Genomic DNA, 19,799 nt, shown 5'->3' with positions numbered 1-19,799 from the left:
TTTCACTCACAGCTGGAGTGTTTTCTCATATTTTATCCAAACAGGTTTGTCCTCTTATCCTTCAAGCGTTTTATGTATCATCCCAGTCATGTCCTTGTATTTCTCCTTTGAGACTGTACCATCCATCTCCCTAACTGTACACCCAACTTTATCGTGGTCACCACTCTGTTTCAACTCACTGCTTTTCCTAAAATTAGGATTGACCTGCCCAGTGTGGCAGGGGCACCTCCCAGCATCCCATAATGGGCCCGCAGTTGTTTTGAGAGCAGCACCAACCCCCTCCTAGATGTCTGGGTCTATTTTAAAACTTGCCAGCTGATGTGCACAAATGAAATTCAGGGTACAAAGGACAAATGGAAGTTTTGGGCATGGCCATATTTCATAGAGATCATTGTCCTGAGAGCTTTAGATTTTCAGTTTTGTGTTTTTTCATGTGGCACATCAGGAATCAAAAAACTACCTTTTTTATAGTAGATTTTACCCTGTAGAATGATAAAAAGAAAGACTATATTCCTCTTGTTACATTCTGCGTGTAAGTGTTCAACACAGTCAACCCATGCCTTCATTCTTTGCCTCATGTTTGTTAGAACGTGCAGATGGAGGAGGCAGGCAGCAGCCCCCGTCCTGAGACCCCCAGCACTCTGACCGAGACCGAGGGGGAGATGGAGGGCAGCTTGCTGGAGGTGGACCTTTACAGCTACCAGACTACGCTGGAGGAGGTTCTTACTTGGCTGCTGTCAGCTGAAGATGCCCTACACATTCAGGACGAGGTGTCGGACGATGTGGAAGAAGTCAAAGAACAGTTCCATACACATGAGGTACGAGTGAACGTACAGGTTGACTTTGGGCAGGCAAGCGTGTGTCTATACAGAGGAGGCACACAATTCGTGGTCATTTGGTTTTGTTTATCGGACTAGGTTTTTTATGGCGTGAGTGATGCATCTTTGATTTCTGAAATTGTAAAACACAAAAAAACTATTTCAGATCATGCAGATCGTAAAGGGGCCTTTATATGACAAATGATCACATATGTAACCCTCTGAACCCCCAGGCATTTTCTGGGTGTTTATTTGGTCCTGTCACATTTTTCCTCACTGTGGCCTCATTTCACTGCAATATAAAGTCTTGCACCTCTGAGGAAACAACACAACCATGGCTGTGAGCAGAGAGAACTGAAAAATGCCTTTTGTGCAGTATGACAAGGTTAAAATACCATAAATCATAAAAAAGAAAAAACAAGTTGAATTTCTTTGGCTACAAACAAAAATGGGGAAAAAAGCTGTAAACAATATGTACAACAGTTTTTCAACACCAGGCACCAAGAAAAAAATTATGGCTATAGATACTGTATCACTTACATTTTGAAATAGTTTCCATATTTGTCTCGTCTGTGCTCCGTGTAAACACAGCCTGAAGTTCAGGAGGAGCACAGATTTTATTTTTTTGGGCAAAATCTGTTAGGGAAACAAGTTTGTTTTGGCCAATTTTTTAGTGACGCATGTATAATAAAGTGATTTTGAATAAATATCGCAATTTTCTGACAGAACTGCATGTCACACTTAAGTTCAAGGAATGTCAAAGTTCATAACCTGTTAATTCTTTATGTTGTGCCTCTGATAAATGCTGTAATTCAGTTGATTTTTAAGACAACATATCTGACTGGCGGGGTTTGAGGTTCAGAGTATTAAAATGCTACAGATGTTATTGACTTGCACACGTTTTTATTCCATTAAAACTGTCACTCTCCATTGAGACAAATAGGGGCTTCCCACAACCAGCAGTACGTACTCTGTACATGCTGGGAATGCCAGGAATTCTGCTGAGAACAGTGGCGCACACCACTCCATGGTGCCCTGGCCCAGAGCTTACTTGCTTGCTTGACAAGGCGTAGTTGCAAGGTTTGTGTCTGTGCTTGTGTGTAAAGGGGCTTTGGCTGGATTCCCTTGGCTGAAATGTGAATATTTGTGAAGTCGAATGTCTGGAATTCAGGTCAAAGCAGAAAGCTGGTAGTGAGATGTAGAGCAACAAGATCCAAAGCCTCTTTACCAGCCAGGCTTTTCAGGAGGTCTAAAAAATCAGTCCAGTTTGTTTTCAGCCTTGTTGTTTCTTTACTTACTCCAGTTTTGCCAGCAAAGCCTCATCAAAAACAAAGTGCTCAGAAGTGCAGTCAAAAATGCTTACTCATCCAGAGAGTTCACAGAAACGGACAATAACTCAATTCACTGGTCTCCCTTTCAGTTGCTAGAGTGCAATTAAAGCAACGTTTCTGTGTTAAGAAGCAACCAAACAGTATTTGCTCGTGTTCCTTTTTGAAGATTTCTTTTTACCTCTTCCGTTTGACAATTTCCCTCAGTTTGCCACTTGACAGTCTCTTCAGTTTGTGCTCCCAGCCTTTTCTAAAGAATACAAGGATGCATTTGCGAACGCAAATATGCAGAAATGATGTCGGGTATCCTGCAGGGTGTCATACCTAGTGAAAGGAGAAGTACAAAGAGAAACATCCAGATTTTTAGCACGTGGGTGTTAATTGCTAATGAGAAGCCTCAGATTATAAGCGTTTTATTTTTTAGCTTCCATGTTGGAATAGTCTGGATCAAGATGCTCCTATTTTCAAGCTGTGTTTATACACAGATTATATAGTGAGCTTCTTTCTTTGACTTTGCAGTCTTGTGTTTTTTCTCGATAATGCTTTGTTTCCAGGACACTACTTAAAAACCAAATTATAACAGTTTCATGGTTAAAGATTTGCAGTTTTTTTTTTACTATTTTATCCATTTTTCCCTCCTTCCTTATTAGGCCTTTATGATGGAGCTGACGGCACATCAGAGCAGTGTGGGTAATGTGCTGCAAGCAGGAAACCAACTGATCGCCCAGGGCAACCTGACAGAAGAAGAAGAAGAAGAAATCCGGGAGCAGATGAGCCTCCTCAACTCCCGCTGGGAGAACCTCCGAGTAGCCAGCATGGACCGCCAGGCCAGGTAGATAGGCACACATACACACCTGCTTTAGCACTTTAAAGGTGTTTAAATGCTGTTGTTGTTTTTTGTTTTCAACCTGGAAATGTCACTTTTTTTGATTTATTTCATTTGTGTTGGAAACAACTGAAAGCCATTTCCATTGTAGGGTAAATTTGGGCTTAAAGCTGGAACATCTTTAAAGACAGTGTAGTGTGCAGTGCCACAGAATGCCCAGTGGAAGTCATTTCTCTCTGAGCGTCACAGTTCAGCTCAAATGTTCATGAGTTTTTCCTGTGAAAAATGTACAAGGCTGCAAGTTACACGAAGGTGACACCTGATAAGCCTCGAGTCTTCCAAGGCCTACCAAGTCTAGGTTTATGATGCTTTAGAAATACACAAACACACACAACTCCACAGTTCTTCATAAATCGTATTCATGAGGTCAGCTATAGCATTTGTTGACCCTGATTCAAACTGTGTGCTTGTGTGTGACTCATTGACTGTGGAGTGTGTATACAGCACTGGGAGTCATTTCAATGTTTGCGCTAGTGTGTTGCAGCAGTTAAAAAAACAACTGAACAGACTGTTTTACGTTAAAGTTTATTACACTGATGGCTTTCATGTCCTTTCTACCTCCATGCCGCTGCCTCAATGTCTTTCTGTCCTTGTTTTCTCCTGCTCCAGGCTCCATGAAGTACTGATGGATCTTCAGCAACAGCAGTTACAACAGCTGTCTGATTGGCTGACGCAGACGGAGGAGCGAATCAGAAGGATAGAGATAGAACCTGCAGCTAAAGACCTTGAAATCTACAAAGAAACGATAGAACAGCACAAAGTAAATGTTTCACATTCAAACAGCCTATGCTGAAGTGCTTTACTTGCATGAATCCAATGGAAGTAGAACTGGTAATTGACTTAATCTAAACGAGATCTAAAAAACGCTAAACAGGTATACGCATACTTGTTTCTCAAGTTTATAGCACATGTTTGATCCTTATCTGTCATGAGTCAGGGACTGCCTTCATGAAGCTCAATAGCTTCTGTGCCAGCTCGGTTAAGAGGTAATATGTGACCAATGCCATGTTCACTTTTTCTGCTCAGGAACTTCAGAATGACTTGGAGGCGGAGCAGGTAAAGGTCAACTCTCTGACACACATGGTGGTCGTGGTGGATGAGAACAGCAGCGAGAGCGCCACTGCTGCCCTGGAGGAGCAACTACAAGTAATTTGACCCTCAATGAATTTGTTTTGCTGATTTTCTTTGCCAATCTGGGGGGTCTTCTTCTGATACATGCTGTAAATTATGTGTGCTACAATAATTCTGTATACATGTCAAGAGCCAATATCAGGCCTTTCCTGAGTGAGCAAAAAAATATTGTGAATGAAGGCAGAAACTACAAAAATATCACCTTACCATAGGTAACTGTCCTTTAACTCATCATCATTTAGTAGTCTCTCTTTCTAGCATAGACAAATGCCTGCTGTCTAGTTCATAGTTATTCTATAGGACACAGAATAGTTTTGTTACAGCTCACTGAACTATTATACCTTTTCACCGTAGAATAGAAATGTATTAACTTTGTCAAGTGACAGAAAACTGAAAAATAAAGAGGGTGACTTAAGGAATCCTATTACTGTGGGTGTAAGTACCTACACGTTTTTCTCATTAATTTCGTGTACCTTCTGTATTTACTCTATATTGGTATACAGATGATTTAGTACTTTACTGTGCTTTTTTGTTGTCTTAACTCTATTTGTAACTACCATCTTAGTTTTATTTGGATTATGTGCCTATAATTGTTTACCTGTCTCTGACTTTTTGGGTAAAAAAGATCTTTACTACACAGTTGCTGCTTCATTTAATTTCTGTTGTTATCTTGGTTTCAGTCTTTGGGTGAACGCTGGGCAGCTGTGTGCCGCTGGACAGAAGAAAGGTGGCACAAACTGCAGGAAGTCTTTATGGTTTGGCAACAGCTTATATCGGACCAGGTAGGATATTTAGCCTTGTATAGTACTGTCTTCTACAAGATACAGTTTTCATTCGCCCCTTCCAAAGAAATGGCCAATTATAATGAATGAATCCACGACTGAATGACTCCAAAGTATATTGAAATGCACAAAAAGTCAAAATGTATTTATAATTTCAAAACTAATTGTTTTTGTAAGAGATGAAGGGTTAAGGTCAAAATTCCTTTCAGTGCAAAGTGAATCTTTCTTCTTTCAGGTTTTTTGTTCTTACTTTAATAGAAACTTAGACTCAAATCCTCATTTTATAATCCTTATGTAACCCTGCAACATGATATTGATGTAGTTGCCTTTGAATTTAGGTGTTAAACTGAAAACAAAATTTCTGTTGGTATTGTTTGCTAGGTAGTTGAAATTAAATCTGACTTCTCACCTCTTCTGCAGGGTTTGTTTAAAGAGTGGCTCACTGAAAAAGAGGAGGCCTTGAGTGAAGTACAGACGAGCAACTTTAAAGACTCCAGTGAAATGAACACAAATGTGCGCCAATTAGCAGTAAGTAGAAATGCTATTTTTGGTAGTCGCTATGCTGCAATTGTAGCATTTGCTCTGAAGTGTGTTGTAAATATTTGTTACTAATGTGGTAAATGTCACCACAGCGCTCTTATTCATAATAAACCCTCTGAACCCCAAAACCTGCTGGCAGGTTTGAAAAGATAAGATAAGATAAGATAAAGTTCTTTATTTCTCCCCACTCCAGGGGAAATTTACATTGTTACAGCAGCTTTATTTACAATATATACAAGGGTGGCAAAATTTTTTAACAGAAAAAATAAAAATAAAAATAAAGTTTAAAAGTGCACAGATGTGCAGTGCAAGAATGTCAGTGCATGCTGTCTTTAAATGATATCCCCACAATCAAAGTGGGATATTAAAGATAAAGAAGATACATTCACCATGGTGAAATATCTTGCTAAAATTTATGTGCAATGTGGGAAAACAGCTGGTTTGTAGAAGTTAAACTGTAAGTCGTAAATTATCTGTGATGTAGAGCCACAATTCTTCCAGTATTGCTAACACCTGTAGACACGCTGACTGATTAATTGCGAAGTGAATAGTGAAAGAAATGCAACTACAGTTTGTCCTTTTTTCTCTGTATCTGCCATTTTAACTTTACTTTATTCCAGAAAAGGCATTTTTGAGTATTAAGTGACTAAAAATTGGACAGGACCAAAAAATGCCTAGAAACTGCTTGGGGTTAAATTGAACAATAAATCTAAAACTCTTCCCCAGGCATTTCAGTAACTGTCTTTAACTTATTAATTTTTCATGCTTCGTGCATTTGCGTTTTTGCCCTTGACTCTCTTTTAGATTTTAAAGGAAGACATGGAAAAAAAGAGGAGAACTCTGGACAAGCTGTCGGATGCAGGACAGGATGTGATAGTGCTGCTGCAAAGTGCTGAGGCAGGAGCCAAGATCGAGGCAGATACAGAAGAGCTGGCCCATCGATGGGACAACCTGGTGCAGAAATTGGAGGATTGCTCCTTCCAGGTGTGTGTCGCATATTCACACATTATGTGCAAGGGACGCATCATATGTTGCTCTGGTTTTGCCTTGTTGCCTTGTCCTCTCTCCTCACATCTCCTCTCTGTGTTGTTGACTGTTTGGATGACAGTGTGGTTAAGCAGGGTTGAGACCAGACCAGAATGTATTTTGATTTTATTCAACCAATGTTAGTTATTATTTGAGAAGCTATTTTTTTTATACTTTAACTTTAAAGCCACACTCCACTGTGAACACCTGGAAGAAGATGAAATGCAGGTTTGCTCCCCAAACACTTGAGTTAGGAAGAGAAGCTTGAAAATTGATTTGATTTAATCTGCAAAGAAACTTTAAGTCTAGGGTGACAAGTGCAAATTTGTTGTTTCGGCCTATGCAGGATGAAAGACAGGAAAGAAGGGAAGTAAAGTCAATGGAGGTAAATTCATTTACTCAAAGATAAGATGTAGGAAAAACAACAACACAAAAATAGAAACAATGACTATGTCTCTCTGTCAGAAAGAGTTTGTAGTTTCATTTATCAACCATATCATTTATAATTTGAATTTAGTTGGACATCCAAGCTGTCCAAGAAGTATGAGCGTGTGAAATACTTAAAATGTGAAAACTGTAAAATTGCAAGGCTAGCTTGCATGGTACACATTGTTTTGTTTATCTGTAGTTTAAAAAGAAAATGCTCTGATCTGCATTTTGTTTGGTTGTGACATGTTTGCTGTGGTTGATTTCTGTCAGTGTGATTCTGAGTAATACTCCAACTCACTGCTCAGGTAATGGAAGCTGTGACGGACGCTGGAATGACTCAGGTGGAAGAACAGATCGTCGTGGATACGGTTGCTGTGGCTGCAGCTGCTTCAGCTGTCGACCAGGAGTTGGCCCCACCTGCTCCCCCTAAGAAACGGCTGGTGGAGACAGATGCAGGAGTCAGAAGAATGTAAGAACTTGCCAGAAAAGTATAAAAATCAAAGCCTCTCAAACACACACCAATGCACACATTATGTTCTGTATTATCCAGGTTTGAAAATAAGCTTTCTGACCTATTGAGCTGGATGAAAACATGGAAGACGTCAGCTCAGGCGCTGGCTTCCACTCATCCTGAGACTACACCTGACACCCCAGACCTGCAGGAAACTCTAAAGGTAAACCTGCATATGGGTCTGTTTAAAACAGGCATTTTCAACATAAATAACGGATATGTTTTGAAACCTCACCTTAAATATGTGTTGCTCTTTAGGTTTTGGAGTCGGAACTCATGGCAAAAGAAGCCACAGTTAGTCAGGTGGTCCAGGAGGGACGAGGCTTGATGGAGCAGCTAGAGAGAGGTATGAAGCAAACTATGAAGCATGATAAACCTAATAATTATTGTAAACAAATCATCCACGTTCTGTCAGATATGTTCTCTACTGTGTTAAGAGCTGTCTGTTAAGTATTGTTTTTTAAGCAGCTTATGAGCACTGGCTTAAGCAAAAGTCTTCCCTTTCCCTTTTAGACTATGCTTGTCCTGTAAGATTTCATTAGTTTTCTGCAGCTGCTTGGTATTTTCTGTGTGTTTACAAGCCTACAATTTTTTATTGTCATTCAGTTTGTAGATGCCAGTAATCTAAACGCATGTTTGTGTATATTTGTGTATTGTCGACAGAGTAGTAAAAATCTGTCAGCCTGCAGGGTTGCTGATTTCATATAGCTGCTCAATGAAATGAAAAGGCACTCAGGATTTTTATGTGCTTACACTGTTCTGGAGGCAGTGAGGAGAAGCGGGACAGTGCTGCTAAGTTGGGGGAGATTTGTTAAACACCAAACTTTCCACTCAACTCGTTTTATTCCCAAATCTCTGCTGTTCTCTCATCTGTTATATATTTTCAATTTTTTTTATCCACTCGTGTTATTGAACTTGCTGGGGGCTTGTTCTTATGGTCTTAAAACACATGCTGTGTCATTTTCAGACTGCATGATGCAAAATCTGCTTAAAGATGTAATACACTACAAGAACTACAATTAGCATAGATAATCCCTTAATATAGCAGCAAACATCTATTCAGTATGTGAAGATATAGTGATAGTGTAGCGTAGGGCTGCAGCTATCGATTATGTTCGAGTGTTCTATTGATTATTGTGGCAATTAATCAAGTAATCAGATTCCACGCTTTGCATGCACGTTACAGCATCAAAAGTGAAAGTGAGCACCCTGTGCAACAGAAATAACCGTCTGGGCAGAACATGGACAGACATCTGCAGTGTATTGTACATATGTAGTATAGTACAGGGATATTGTACATATATAGTATAGTACAGGGGTATTGTACATATATAGTATAGTACAGGGGTATTGTACATATGTAGTATAGTACAGGGGTATTGTACATATATAGTATAGTACAGGGGTATTGTACATATATAGTATAGTACAGGGGTATTGTACATATGTAGTATAGTACAGGGGTATTGTACATATATAGTATAGTACAGGGGTATTGTACATATGTACTATAGTACAGGGGTATTCAGCTAAAACTCAAAGCCATGGGAACCCCACATGTATTTAGTTGGTGATGCAGAAATCTCATAAATGAGTTTTTATATTCGGTCCATTTAAACTGCTGGTACTGCAGCTGATAGAACACAAATAAGAAAACTGATCAGTTTATTAGTATTTACTACAGAGAATATTCAATGAGTAACTTTAGTTTCACTTAGATTTGGCACAAATTAAACTGATTTCCTTCATTATTAGACAGTGTCAGACCTATATGCACTTCAATACAGTATCATGTTTGAAAATATGAAGTTTGATAGTTTTATTGTGCGGCTGTCTGTCAGAAATAATCAGCTGCATTGATCGGTTTAACAAATACGTTTAACAGTTTTCTGTCAGCATTCCTGCTTTACATCGTTTCCAGTTGCAGCGCTTTTTGCCGTCATAAATTTTTATGTTCCTCATTTTTCTCCATTAAATCAACCTGTTCACGATCGGTACATTTTGTGAGGAAAACAAGTCAAATTAAGTGTTAAACTCTCTTGTTTGTGTGGACAAGTTTGAAGCAGAAAGTTAACAAAGAAAGTTGAAAACCACCTTCATACCTGTTAATTCTGACTGAGGTTTTAGTTTTCGTTGAGCCGACTCACATAAAGGAAGCCTGGATATGTTGAACTGCATTCGTAGTTCAGTCCTCCGAGCTGCTAAAAGCCGTAAACACTAGAAAAGCTGCAGTGGTTCAAATAGAAGCGTCCCGTCAAATTTTAAAATCTGATGGCATCTGGGTCTGGCCTCAGACCGCGGTCTGCCAGTTAGTGACCTGGGGTCTAGTATGTAGTGCATTAAACAAAGCCTTGATTCAGAGAATTTTGCCTCGAGTATTTTTAGTAATCAAATTACTCAAATTACTCGAGGAATTGTTTCAGCTCTAGTGTTGTAATTGTGTCCTTATCAGAAAATGAAGTGACATGCCCTCCATGTGTGTTGTAATCTGACATTCTCTGTTGTGTGTTTTGATATCCGGTCTGGTCTTGGGTACATGCCAGTGCATGTGAGTGCCTCCTTCTGAAACTGTCCCCTCTTTGCATTTGTAAAGAAACCGAGAGTTACCTCCCACGCCGCTTTGTAAAAGTGAAAGTACAATCTGAAGCATTCAGCCGGTGCACTCCACTAAACTAAGATAAAAACGTTTATTTAAGTAATTTACCTCATATATGCGCACTCATTGCAGCTCAGTGTGAGAGTCTACACTGCTTTTTTTGCAGCTCTCTGCTTCTCCTTTGCTCCACTCGTGTCTGTTTCCACATATTTGTCTGGTCATAGGACTGGAGCACTTTACCTGCTGTTTCCACACAGAGAATGACAGGTGCAGTGCAGACAACATTAATTGAGCTGACAGCAACACCCATTACAGCTATTCAAAGTATTTTTAAAATGCTGGCTTGGTCTAATTGTTGTGGCTGTGTTTTGTTTTTGTTGATAATGTGCACAGCTTCTGTTGGTGGAGGTGTGCCTGACACACACCCTTTTTTTCCTGACGTACTGTTGTTCTAGCAAAAATCCAATGAAACATGGAATGTTGTATTCAGCACATTTATTGAATGCTTAATTAATTGTTAAATGCCTTTGAACTGAGCCACTGACTCTCTGTGTCTCTCTATAGAGGGTGTGAGTGCAGACCTGGTGAGGCCAAACATAGACCTGGTCCAGACTGAGTGGGATGTCTGTGCAAGAGAGCTGCAGGCAGCCCGTGATCGGGTTCACACTCGGTCCCGAGTCAGAGCAGTTTCTGTAGAACTTGCAGACTTGGACCGAGTCTTGGAGGAGCAGGACTGGTGGCTGGACTCGACCTCGCCTGTCGAAAAGTGCAATGAAGTCGAACTCAGAAACCTGTGTGGAGAATGTCAAGTAAGATTAACTTTCAGTCTGATCTTTTTTAAAATAAATTTCTTCTTGTACCCCTTTTAGTAAACATAGGTCCATAAACTGCAGTTAACTGTGAATGTTTCAGGGTTTACAGCAGAGATGAAACACTGTAAAAGACGATCATAATTCACAACAAGCATGAGAGCAAATAGTAATATAGTAAATAAAGTTAAGAGGTATTCATATACATGTAGAGCCAGTGTTTGGTACGCAGAGTAAGATGGATAAAACCCTTTCTGGTGTGTCTTGAGGTGTGGAGCAAAGATTTTTCTGTTTGAGGCTAATTTACTTTGAGCAGCGAGGGAAAACCTGTCAGTGTAAAGCATGACTCCACCCAGTAATTTCCAGACCTATCAAGTGACTCATTGATGCAGAGTGTGTAGTTTCCAACATTATGGAACGGTAGATGCTTTTAAACACAGTGATTGTGCTTAATGCCACAAAACAGATTGCAAACAATTGGAAAAGCAAATGTTTCCATGTTTCTGCTTCATTAAAAAACAGCAGTTACAATATTCAAGAAAACTGTTAATCATAGAGGCTGCAAGGACCTACTTTCTGTGGTGCCAGGACTATTCTGTATATGTCACTATTCAATGGAATATCCTCATCTTGAATAAAGAACTGTCCCTTTCTGTCTGAATGTACAACAAAATGAAATATTTTCTTTTCTGCATTATCCATGTACAAGTCTTTGCTTTTAGGAGTAATTGAAAGAAGCACATTTGCCGATTATTCCAAATACATTGATGATCTTTCTTTTCTCTTGTGCTTCTCAGTCCCGACTTGCTAAGGTCAGTGCCTTCAGTCCACAACTGGAGCAGCTGTCTGCAGAGGCAGGATCACTGGGAGCCATGCCATCTCTAAAAGACAACATGGTGGTTGTATCTGCACATCATGCCTCCACACTACAGCAGCTACAGAACAGAGAACAAGAAGTCAATGAAGGTAATCCGTCTTAGCTATTTTTAAATGTGTCAAATCAGAAATTACTTCTGATTCTATGTAGGTCCATCTGTAATAACAGTATCATCTGCATTTCAAGGGATCTGACTTCCCCTTATGAGAGCTGTAGGACAGGAGATTTAAGCCTCCCTTTAAAATAAAGGCCTATTTCTCTCTCCTCGGTCTTGTTCTGAAGCTCTCAGGTTTATAAGGAGATTGAAGGAGTGATAGCGAAGATCAGCAGAGCTTAGTTCCACATGGGCTGTGTAAATTTGACATCAGCTTTTATATGAATCCTTGGCCAGCCACAAGTAATAGATGATGCCCTTATATGGCCTCAAAAGCTCATGGATGCACGATGGATGTGTGAGCGATTGTACGCAACATCATACCTCTGAGCCAGCTCCATCTCTACCTGAGGACGTGACATGGACCTAGAATAGTCCTGAAAGTCAGTCACCGTTTTCCTCTGGAATTTACGTGCACAACTCTTGGCCAAAAATGAGTGTGTAAAGGGAGACTTTAATGCCCTCCTGACCAGGTGTGTATGTGTGTATTCATGTCTGTTTTGCTGTGCCTCTTGGGCTTTTATGACTCCGAGGAATTGGATGAAAGCCAAAGAAAACCATTTTGTTTCTGGTTGAGAGCCGCTCGCTTCTTGCATGGGTCTCTCTATCACCACCCCCACACCCACCCTGCAGTTACACTCCATCGCTGCTCTTTGTGTATATAAACATAGCCATACTATGTAAGCATTAAATCACCTGGTAATTAACACATGGAGAGAAGCTGAACAGCAGAGAGACAGTTGTGAAGAGAAGCAGCAGCAGAAGACTCAGAATGAAAGCAAAATGAAATTTACATGTTAAATATAAATAAGTTTGTAATTGCGAACAATGGGTGCTCTGTAGCTTAGAAATCTGCATTGGGGGTTGACAGCACAACAGCTGTAAAAGTATATCATATAAAATAGTTTGTGAAAATAGCACAATTAAACTTATTGTGAGAAACATGTTGTCAAACAGCTGGAACCCCCTTACAGCACAAGAAGCATAAACCTCTGCACATACATAAATGTAGAAATCCCAACCAGCTCACTGCCCCCTTGTGGTAGAGAACCTGATTATCAAGTCCCAAAAGTTGTAACACAAGAACTTCAGACTGTTTACTGTCTTTTCTCCTCTGTTTTCCACAAACCTCCCCTCGTCCTTGTCGTGTTCCAGCCTTAGCTAGTCTGGAAGCCACCCAGGTGGTAGAGAGTCTGGTGGAGGGTTTGGAAGCCCGGCTGGCCACTCTGAGAGAAGGGATAGCAGACATACGTACAACAGAGGGGGCAGTGGAGCGGGCACAGGTAAGTAACAAAACTTTACATCAAACTCACATGAATATACACGTTTTGCTACCTGACATACAGACAAAAACATAAACTGCATAATCACAAAGCCATATTGTTATTGATACTATCATATTTCAATTGTGTGATATATTTTTATGATTATAGAGGACTCTAGGATTGATTTGATATACAGTTTGTAAAATTTTTGATTTCTGATCCTGCCATACTTTTGTGGGGTGTATGTTTGATGTTGATTCTGTTATTAACCTTTCTGAAATAGATTTCAAATCTCCAGGAGACTTGTCGGATTTATTTATAAATGTTTTGCATGTTTGTTGCAATCTCTTAGTTGTCAGGATTTCATTCTCAACAGTCTCTTTGTTTGCGTCTGTGTCTGTGTGCTTGTATGTACAGTATATCGATGTGAGTGTTAATCTGTGTCTGCTGTTTTCCAGAACAAAAGAGGCCTCTTTATCAGTCAGTCACTTCCCTCTGCACTGCATTAAACCTTTGTGTAAGAGGGAGAGAGTGTGTGTTCATGTCTCTGTGGGTGTGTTTCTACATGTAGTTTTGTAATGTAAGTGTTGTTGTGCTTCGTGTGTGTTACTGTGTGTGTTTGTCTCCTCCTCCATCCTTCGGTGGAATGCGGCTCAGTCTGCGCTCTTGTTATCATGGCAGATAGGGCACGGTGCTGGGGAGGGGGGCGGGGATGTGGCACATTCTGGGCAGCGCGCCCATGCATGCAGCAAGGACCTCCTATCAGCTCAGTGTGGAGCCGCTGGGCCTGTCAGTCACCTCGACAATCACAACATACAATACCATGACAGCATCTCAGGCCTCAATTAGCAATTAGCCTAGTGAGAGATGGTGATACTCTTTTATTGGCTCGGTTTTGCTTCTTCCTGGTTAAACAGATTCACATTTTATCATATGCAAGTGTAAACTGTTTTGAGTTGAATAGAGGAGTTGGTTGTTTTTCTCCAATAAAACTCTAATTATCCACAAATTGGCATATTTTACCTGTTGTACAGGTGCAATGTTTAACAGAATCAGAAACTGTAAAAAAGCCAAGAATGATTGAAGTTTCAACTTTCAGATGGTCATAACTATACATACATGATGTGCAGTTCTGTCCAAGTCAAATCAGAGTCTAAATTCTACATGTGTCTTTTAAAAATTATCCCAAGGTAAACTTTATGCATGGGATTCTGCAAAAAACATCAAATTTTGCATTTATTAGTGCAACCGAGAAGCCATTACTGAGTGACAAAAAATCAAAGACTTTATGGCTGAACTAGGCTGAGCTGCAGGCTGTGTCTACACAGAGCAGATAGGAGACAAGTATGGAAACAGATTCATAATGTAAGTAGTTAAACATCCGTAGCATGTCGAGCTGCCATTTTTCTTCAGATACCAAGTCAATATCAAGTGACTTTCCTGTTATAGGAAACATGACATCTATTTTAAGGAATCTTAATTTGGCATAGTTTTTTACCCCTCTATCAAATGGATGTGACAAACACACCAGTTTTTTCACACACTAGCCAGTCCCATTCAGTGAAAGAGATTAGGAATGACTAGCCCTTTTTCCCATCAAAAGGATGTCTCACTGTTCAATATTGTTTGTTTCGGTACACTTTTCACATCCACAATTCTGAGTGTTCCCAAGGTTAGCTGTTACTTAATTTGTCATTTTAAGCTTCATGTGTTGTTCGTTCCAGGGCCTGTGTCTAGAGATTGAGCAAACGCAACAGGCCTCCGATTCTGCAGAACTACAAAAATGGAGTGAGCTCTCCTCCAGGGCCCGTGAAGAGCTGGGGATGCTGCAGTGCATTCTGGGTAGCATGAAGGACAACCAGGTAGAGTAGCTGCAACTTGATATAGAAGGCTGTAGAGTGAAACAAAAGAGCTCCATGTGGAACGTTATTTGTCTGTTAAGTTTTTCATTTTCGTTGTTTATATAGTCGAAGTGGTTTACAGTAATGCTGTGTTTAGGTGCGTTTGGAGCAAGTGGAACCTAAGTTGGATGCGGTACAGGAGCTGTTGTCTCGGGATGCCACAAGGTTGGGTAAAGCAGAGAAGCTACAGGAAGAACTTAATCAGTGCAAGGTGACGGCACAGTGCAAAAGAAAAAAAACACTAATGTTTTTTTTCCAACAGATTTTGAAATTGTAAAGAAATTTTAACTTCACTACTTAAAATCTTTTTACTATTGCTTTTGGTGAGACAGCAACTGAATAAAGAGTTTTGATGTTGTTCCTTTGGACTGAATTGTTTAAATATTTGCCTAAATATATCCTTTGTTTTTCCGATTACTAGGAGTATGTTAACGAGATGGAGTTAGTGGAAGGTTCATTGAAACAGATGGCAGAGAATGTGAGCGCTGTCCAGGGGGCTGCAGTCCCAGGACTGGCCAAGTGGGGGCAGGATGAGCTGGATAAGTGCCAGGGCAGGTGGACAGCACTCAGCAAACAGGTGAGGAAAAACATTTTATGTGTCCTTTGTGTATTTTAATTTAATTATTGCTTTATTACAGTATTGCTTCTTTTATGTGTGTGTGAATGATTAATTTGTCTTCGAATATCTGTAGATGTTGTCCAAAGTTCTCATGACTTTGGGGAACAAATGACTTTAGTGTTGTAGCTGACTTACTTTGTGCTTGATTTTTACATTCTGATCTGTATGTAAATCCAGTGTAGCAATCTAGGAAACATGTAATTCAAAGTTATAAAATATGGATCTTACCAAATTCATTCTGGTGTCTTTTTAAAACCTGATGATGTATGTTTCCTTTCAGCTTCTGAGCTGTCAGGAGCGTTTGGCTGAGATTCAGGAGAGGCAGGTGAATCTGAGGAAAGATCTGACGGAGATGCAGGAGTGGATGACCCAAGTTGACGAGGAATTTCTCATGAGGGATTTTGAGTACAAGAGTCCTGAGGAGTTGGAGGCATCACTGGAGGAGATGAAGGTGGAAGTGGATATGACTAAATCACAGCACTTTTTATAAGGGAACTTTGGTGAAATACGGTGATTCTCTGATCATGTGATGCTGTGTGCTTTCCTAGTGTTTGTTTCTAACTCTGATTCTCTGTTATCATTGTCCTGTTACGTGTTCTCGCAGCGGGCTAAAGAGGATGTGCTACAGAAAGAGGTGAAGGTAAAGATCCTGAAAGACAGCATTAACATGCTGGTGTCCAGAACTTCTCCCCCTGGTGGAGGCAGTGGACACGAGCTGACCTCAGAGCTAGAAGGGGTTCTAGCCAACTACCACAAGCTCTGCGACCGGCTGAAAAGCAAGTGTCACACCTTGGAGGTAATGTTTCCTCTGAATGTGAATTCTCTGTTTTGTTTTTTTTGAAATTTTTGGTTTATGTGCGAATAACACTATTAATCATCGAACAAATGAATTCTACTCTGCTCACAAATCAGTTGAAATGATAGCAGGCTATGCTTTTATTAAGCTTCCCAGGTTTGTAGTTTTAGATTGAGGCTATGACAAGAAGCGGCACTTTCTCATTGTGATACATTTAGATTAGCTTGGAATATAAAGCCTTTTTGTAAGTACAAAAAGCTGCTATGGCATATATTAACATAAAATGTATTCAGCGTTTTATGCATCAGTGGCCCAATTTGTCCGTCAGCTTACAGCTCTTATGCTTCAGTATTGGAATGATGTGTGGGTTTATGCTTTCTGTCATTTCTCTGATTCTCTTTTGTTAATTTTCATGCAAAGAACAAGAGAAGCTTGAAGGGAATACTGGTGGTTTCTGGTTTTCAGAGCTAATGTGTGAGTGTAAAGTCATAGTTAGGGGCTCTGTTTTCTAGTTCTCATCCCCCAGACTCCACAGGGTAAAGGTCAGACACGTCACTGAGTTGTGCTTATGCTCATGTACATTCTTTGCCTGAAATCCATTAGTCACCACCGCCTCTTTGCCCTTAGAGTTTTGCTGTTTAACAAAAGTATTGAGTTTATTTCTAAAAATGCACAGTGAAAGGCTGTCATGTCATAGTCTCATCATTATTTATTCTCCGTTTCTTGTAAATGTTTTTGATTATTGATTGTGTTGGGGTGTGCTCTTGTAGGAGGTTTGGTCTTGTTGGATGGAGCTGCTTCAGTACCTGGACATGGAGCAGAGTTGGCTCAACACTCTGGAGGAGAAGGTCCAAGCTACCGACAGCCTACCAGAGAGCACTGAGGCAGTTAATGAAGCTCTGGAGGTACATGTACACACACACACGCACGCGCACGCGCACACGCACACACACACACACACACACACACACACACACACACACACACACACACACACACAATCAATCAAGTGTCTTGTAATCGCATTTAATTTGCTGCTCCTTTTTCTTTTTCTCATTTTCATTTTCACAATTGTTGGGCAGTTTCAATTCATGTTTAATCCTTTAAACCCCAAAAAAGCATGTTGCTTTTGAAACAAATCTGCAAAATTGCACCATTTTTCAGAGCCAGAAAATGTAAACAGTTGTCGGATTTTAAATTATACAATGTGATTTAAACTAATCCTGTATGACGTGCAGATCTGTCGGTAAACCTCACAAAAACCAAGCATAAATCATCTCATTTGATCAGAATCATTATTCTCCATGTTTCATTAGAAACCGTTAAACAAATTTCATTGTAAAAAAAACAACAAATTCTACAATCATGAAGCCATTGGTGATACGTGGTGATGGTGATGAGAAGTGATGGTGATAAGAAGTCATGTCACAAAATTTCTGGGGCTGTTTGACTGAACTGGGCTGAACTGCAGGATGTGTTTACACAGAGCAGGTAAAAGACAAGTATAGAAACAAATGAAAAATGTAAGTAGTCAAATATATTTCTCCAGGCTTGGTAACACACTTGAGCACTTGAAAAAACTAGTACATGTTGATTTAAATTTTTTCAAATGATTTTTAAAAAAATACAAGAAAACTTAGATGTATTTTTATCAACTTTTGGCAAGGAAATTCTATTTTATGTGTTACGGCCAGTCACAGAGCAGAAAGCTACTAAAATTACATTAGGTAAGACAGAGTTTTGTGTTGGCTACTTGTAAATTAAAGTTAATTTAGCAATCAGCCATACAATTAGAGCTGATCAGGTTTGTGTCTCCTGACTGGATCCCATTTTTCAACGATTTTCTCAACAGTTTTTCCAATTTTGTTCCAGAGAGTACATTTCTGGGCCATGTTGGGTTTTGGGTTTTTAGGAGATTGTAGCCACACAAGGAAAAAGATGAACCATCTCTCAACATTCACTGTTGACTGAATAGTTGCTTATTTAGTTTTTGAACAAGGAGTCACAAAGCAAAAACTGAAACATCACTTCTAACATTATACATCTATTTACAAAATTTCCAGAATTACTTGTGAAAAAACTATTTTGAAAATTAACATTCATTCTCCATAGCTGAGGGCACATGTCAGAAGAAATCGAACAAGTAACTTGACATAATCCCTGCTCTTAAACATGTTGTCATTAAGATGTGAATTACAGTTAAATCAAAAAAACATCTATCTTGGAATATTTTAAATTGTAGTCTACCTGTTTCTGTAACTATGTCCCCATTTGATAGGCTCTCAGATTAAATGGTTGGGTAGATATTAAGAAGTTACATTCCACAAACCATATGTAACGGTATGTCAACAGCCTCATTTGTCTTTGATTTGTCTTCCAAATTTCTCTTGCTCCGTCTTCCTCTGCTGCTATATCTGTAGACCGCCTGCAGCATGATTGTCAGAGTCACTTTAATCACAGACTTGCTTCTGTAACATCGCATAGTGATGAAGGAAATTGAAGACCCTTGAAGACAATGTTTTCCTCCCCCTCATCTGTGTCCTTATCACGTCTTTTTTTTCTCTCCCCCAACAAGTCTCTCTCTTTTTTTCACTCCCCTTTCATTCCTCTGGATCTTGTTCTCTCACCCTTCCCTTCCTCCCGGTGTTCCTAATCAGCCTCACCCCTCTGGAGGGGGCCTGTCGCTCTCTCTGTCCATCACGTCTGGGAAGAAAACGCACATTTAATGACCCCCACATAAACAATGACTGTTTAAAGTGCCGTCACTCGACAAGCTCACTCTCTCACTCATCTCTCATTTCTCGTTCAGTTATCATCTTTTTTCACTTTGCTTCTATCTGACACACCCGGCAAAGCAGTTTCTGCATCTGCACTCCATCTGTTTGCTCAGCTTTTTGATTCTTTCTCAATCTTTCATACGCACATGTACACTTTTCTTATTTACTGGATTTCATTTTTTGTGCTTTTCAGGTTGGCATTCCAAAACAGCTTTCTTCACCTTTTTTTGCAGCTTTATCAAAGGATTGTTTTATTTTTTGTGGGAATTTCACTTCCTCATGCTCATTTCCTCTTTTTCCTCTTTTGCTTGATTTTTCTGATTCTTTGCTCTGACATTTATCAATTTCTCCATCTCTCCATTCCCTTCAAGTCTTTGGAGAGTGTGCTTCGCCACCCAGGGGACAACCGGACACAGATCAGAGAGCTGGGTCAGACGCTGATAGACGGGGGCATACTTGATGAACTCATTAGTGAAAAACTAGAGGCCTTCAATTCCCGCTATGAGCAACTCAACCACCAGGTCAGGACCTTTTCTTTGTGCAAATGTGTGGAT

At 39.9% G+C, this 19,799-nt stretch overlaps 1 protein-coding gene across 7 annotated transcripts in view; it reads left to right on the top strand.

Annotated features, from left to right (window-relative positions):
• utrn (utrophin) overlaps nt 1-19,799 on the top strand; it is a 225,825-nt gene that overhangs the window by 40,784 nt on the left and 165,242 nt on the right. For all 7 annotated transcript variants that reach the window (XM_023279832.3, XM_023279833.3, XM_023279834.3 and 4 more), the window contains 20 exons: nt 588-818; nt 2,797-2,978; nt 3,642-3,792; nt 4,059-4,178; nt 4,844-4,945; nt 5,366-5,473; nt 6,290-6,469; nt 7,246-7,409; nt 7,491-7,614; nt 7,710-7,797; nt 10,612-10,856; nt 11,654-11,822; nt 13,043-13,170; nt 14,877-15,014; nt 15,151-15,264; nt 15,475-15,630; nt 15,953-16,123; nt 16,277-16,468; nt 17,239-17,373; nt 19,617-19,766. In XM_023279832.3, coding sequence (XP_023135600.2) covers nt 588-818; nt 2,797-2,978; nt 3,642-3,792; nt 4,059-4,178; nt 4,844-4,945; nt 5,366-5,473; nt 6,290-6,469; nt 7,246-7,409; nt 7,491-7,614; nt 7,710-7,797; nt 10,612-10,856; nt 11,654-11,822; nt 13,043-13,170; nt 14,877-15,014; nt 15,151-15,264; nt 15,475-15,630; nt 15,953-16,123; nt 16,277-16,468; nt 17,239-17,373; nt 19,617-19,766 — 3,048 coding nt within the window. The remainder of the gene's footprint in view (nt 1-587; nt 819-2,796; nt 2,979-3,641; nt 3,793-4,058; nt 4,179-4,843; nt 4,946-5,365; nt 5,474-6,289; nt 6,470-7,245; nt 7,410-7,490; nt 7,615-7,709; nt 7,798-10,611; nt 10,857-11,653; nt 11,823-13,042; nt 13,171-14,876; nt 15,015-15,150; nt 15,265-15,474; nt 15,631-15,952; nt 16,124-16,276; nt 16,469-17,238; nt 17,374-19,616; nt 19,767-19,799) is intronic.

This window comes from Amphiprion ocellaris, chromosome 12, assembly GCF_022539595.1.
Source record: "Amphiprion ocellaris isolate individual 3 ecotype Okinawa chromosome 12, ASM2253959v1, whole genome shotgun sequence".
NCBI classification, from domain to species: Eukaryota; Metazoa; Chordata; class Actinopteri; family Pomacentridae; genus Amphiprion; species Amphiprion ocellaris.
This window is presented reverse-complemented; position numbering and strand designations above follow the sequence as displayed.